The sequence below is a fragment of the Mesitornis unicolor genome, unplaced genomic scaffold (assembly GCF_000695765.1).
Source record: "Mesitornis unicolor isolate BGI_N332 unplaced genomic scaffold, ASM69576v1 scaffold6973, whole genome shotgun sequence".
NCBI lineage: Eukaryota > Metazoa > Chordata > Aves > Mesitornithiformes > Mesitornithidae > Mesitornis > Mesitornis unicolor.
In genome coordinates, this window is record NW_010172495.1 from 3,550 (window position 1) to 6,694 (window position 3,145).

The window sequence follows — 3,145 nt, forward strand, 5'->3', positions numbered from 1 at the left end:
AGGCTAGCAAGGGCTGAGCATCGTGCCAGCACTTTGAAGCCCTGCCCCTGCCATCCCCTTGTGCAGAGGGAGAGGAGAGCTGCCAGAGGGAGGGATCTGTCCTGACAGCTGCCCTTTTTTTTTTTTATATATATTTAAAAAACATATTCCCATTCAGACAGAAGGTGGAGTTGCTCTCCTATCCCAGACGTGGCTGGAGGAAGCCTGGGTCAGGAGAAAGCAAGCCAGGCCGAGGTGCAGATGTGTCTGCAGTGGCTTGGTGGCTCAGTGGGGCTGGGGGAGGTGGGACAGGGGCTGGGGGGAGGATGGAGAACCCGAGTGCTCCCAGGCCACCACAGCCTCTCTCTGCCCCACTGCAGGGGTGAACATTGGCGGCGCTGGGTCCTACATCTATGACAAGCCGCAGATTGAGGGGCAGACTGCTCCAGGGCCCATCGAGCACCCAGCGAAGGTGGAGGAGAGGAAGGTGAACGCCGCACCACCCAAGGGACCCAGCAAAGGTGAGGGGCAGGGCAGGATGGGCAGCCCTGCCCAGAGCCACCATGTTTGGCGATGGCGTGGGGTGCAGGGTGTGCGCTGAGGGGTCCTCTGCACCCCTGTGTCCTGGCTGAGATCTCCTCCTGCTTCCTCTGCCCATGCCCTCTCTCCTTCTAGCTTCCAGCGTCACCACCTTCACTGGGGAGCCCAACATGTGCCCGCGCTGTGGCAAGAGAGTCTACTTCGGTAAGGTGGAGAGTGGGCAGTGGGTGCATGCCCTGGGGTGGCATGGCCCCACAGTGCTGGGGCGCCGTGAAGGATCCCTGGGGCACGTAGAGGGTCTGGGAGGGGGTTTTGGCGCAGAGATGAGGTTGGGGACACAGAGAGATGTGCCCAAGGAGCCTGCAGGGATGGGTCCTCCTGGGTGCAGGGCTTCATCTGCATCACATCTCCTGCTGTCACCTCCTCAGGTGGGTGGCATGGACTTAATAACTGTCCTTGGTCAACATCTGTCACCTGCGAGGGGTGGGAGAGACGCGGGAGGCTGGGGTGCTTGGAGTGGTCTCAGGATTTTGTATGCAGAGGTGATGCCCCAATGGGGCGTGCTCCCCCCTGGCACTTGTGCAGGGGGGCTGGTGGGACCCTCTCTCCTTGTCCCCGCTCTAGCCGATTCACTGGGAAAGGACTGGCACCGTCCCTGCCTACGCTGCGAGCGCTGCAGTAAGACACTGACCCCAGGGGGCCATGCTGAGGTAAGGATGCCCCAACCCCCCCAGCATGACTGGGGGATGCCCGTGGGGCACAGCTGAACCATACCCCACCTGTTGGGCAGCCCCTGCCTTTGCAAGAGGGTAGGGCAGGGCTGGTGGGAGCAGCTCCTGCAGCCTGGGAGTGCTGGGGATGCTGGGGTGGGGGTATCTGCAGGGGGTGAGCAGAGTGGGACGTGTCCTGGGGACTGGCCTTTCCCCATCCCCCTGCCCTGGGTGACATGCGTCTCTCTGCCCCGCACAGCATGACGGACAGCCGTACTGCCACAAGCCTTGCTATGGGATCCTCTTTGGGCCAAAGGGTGAGTGCTGGGGGCACATGGGGTGGGGTGTTGGTCTGGAGGCACACGTCCCACCTGGGCTGATGCCTGTGCCCAGAGGGGACATCCCCCTGGAGCGTGCCACCTTCCTGTCCAGGTCGTCACCCTCCTGCCTCTCCCCCCGTGCAGGCGTCAACACTGGAGCTGTGGGAAGCTACATCTACGACAAAGACCCCGAGGCAAAGAACCAGCCCTAGGCAGCATCCCCCTGCCACGCCTGCTCTGTGTCCCTGTACTAACCTCCTGCTGGCGGCGGGAGCAGACCCTCGCCAGGCTGGCCACGGAGCTGTGCTCTCTCTGCTGTCTCTACTCTGGGCAGGACAGCCCTGCCCTCCGGGTTGTATCTCATAGTCTCTAATATAAGCTTCAGTGTTTAAAGGCAAAGGTAAAAGGTGTCTCTGGTGGTTCCCAATGCGCTCTGCCCTCCTCAGCCCTCCTAGCAGTCCCCGGAGTGCAGGGGGCAGTGGGGCGGATGTGGGAATGTCACCATGTGCAGGGGACTGCGGGTGGCGCTAGAGGGGCTGAGAGCAGGGGAAGGTGGTGGCAGGAGTCACACCACGGGAGGGTGCTCCCTGCTGCCTCTGACACGGAGGCCAATAGAGCGGGGCAGGCATCCTGTGGCACTTGTGGATGGGGGCTGGTGGTCAGGGTGCCCAGCCCTGCTCCTCGCCAGCTGCTGAGGACATCTGGGTCTCCTGAGGGCTCCGGTAGCACTGCCCTTCCTGGGCTCTCCACACCCTGGCTCTCACTCTCCCCAGGCCCCATGGTTGACCCCAGCCACCATTGAGGTTGCAGGGTCTGGCACCTCCCTGCATCCTCATCCTTGCACCCTGTGGGCATCCCTGTACATGCATCTGGGCAGGTGCCCAACCCAGTCAGGTTTGGGTTGGTGGTTCCCCTCAACCTAGTCCCTCATGGTGGCAGAGTCCATGCTTTGGGGGGACCTGCGAGCCAAAGCCCTGGGGGGAGTGGGCTGCTCCGCGCCTTCGGAGGGCAGAGCGCATTGGGCTGACGGCTCGGTGGCAGGGTGCCCACCTGCCTCCCAGAGTCAGAGGTTTCTCGTTGTTGTTTATTTATAAGCAGTTGTAAATGTGCCCCTTGCTTTGGAGAATGACACGTGCCCCCCTGTCTCACCTGTCCCCTCTATGCACGCCCAGCCCTGCAGCTCAGGAGGCCGGGGAGGGGGCTGGTGCAGGGGACCCACCAGGGCAGCAAGCCCTGGGGTGCCAGCACCCCCCTCTTTCTGGACTCCCTGCACCGCTGCGGGGCTGACTTTTGTTATATGCTGACAATAAAGGTTTTGAGAGATACATTGTGTGGCTCAGCTCTGGGCAGAGATGGGTGAAGCTGTGTGTGCTATGCAGCCTCCCTCCAGTCCCGGGATAGTGTGGGTACCCTGCTGTGATGGTCCTCCCCCAGATGGCGTGGGATGGGATGACAGTGGATGGGATGCTCACTGGCTTTGCAAGGTGGAAGATGAGTGGAGGGATGTTATGTAGCAGGTGACACTGTTTCTCCCAGCCTGGGCTTGCTGAGCAGGGTCTGCTGGTGGGAAAGCCAAGCCCGACAGCAGTGGGGCAG

The 3,145-nt window shown here is 62.1% G+C and overlaps 1 protein-coding gene across 1 annotated transcript in view; it reads left to right on the forward strand.

The window, feature by feature from the left end:
• Positions 1-1,761, forward strand: part of CRIP2 (cysteine-rich protein 2) — a gene marked incomplete at its 5' end in the record, with an annotated part of 3,822 nt that extends 2,061 nt beyond the window's left edge. Inside the window, 5 exons of the mRNA XM_010180397.1 lie at positions 360-500; positions 655-723; positions 1,144-1,229; positions 1,489-1,546; positions 1,694-1,761. Coding sequence (XP_010178699.1) covers positions 360-500; positions 655-723; positions 1,144-1,229; positions 1,489-1,546; positions 1,694-1,761 — 422 coding nt within the window. The remainder of the gene's footprint in view (positions 1-359; positions 501-654; positions 724-1,143; positions 1,230-1,488; positions 1,547-1,693) is intronic.
• Positions 1,762-3,145: the final 1,384 nt, after the last annotated feature.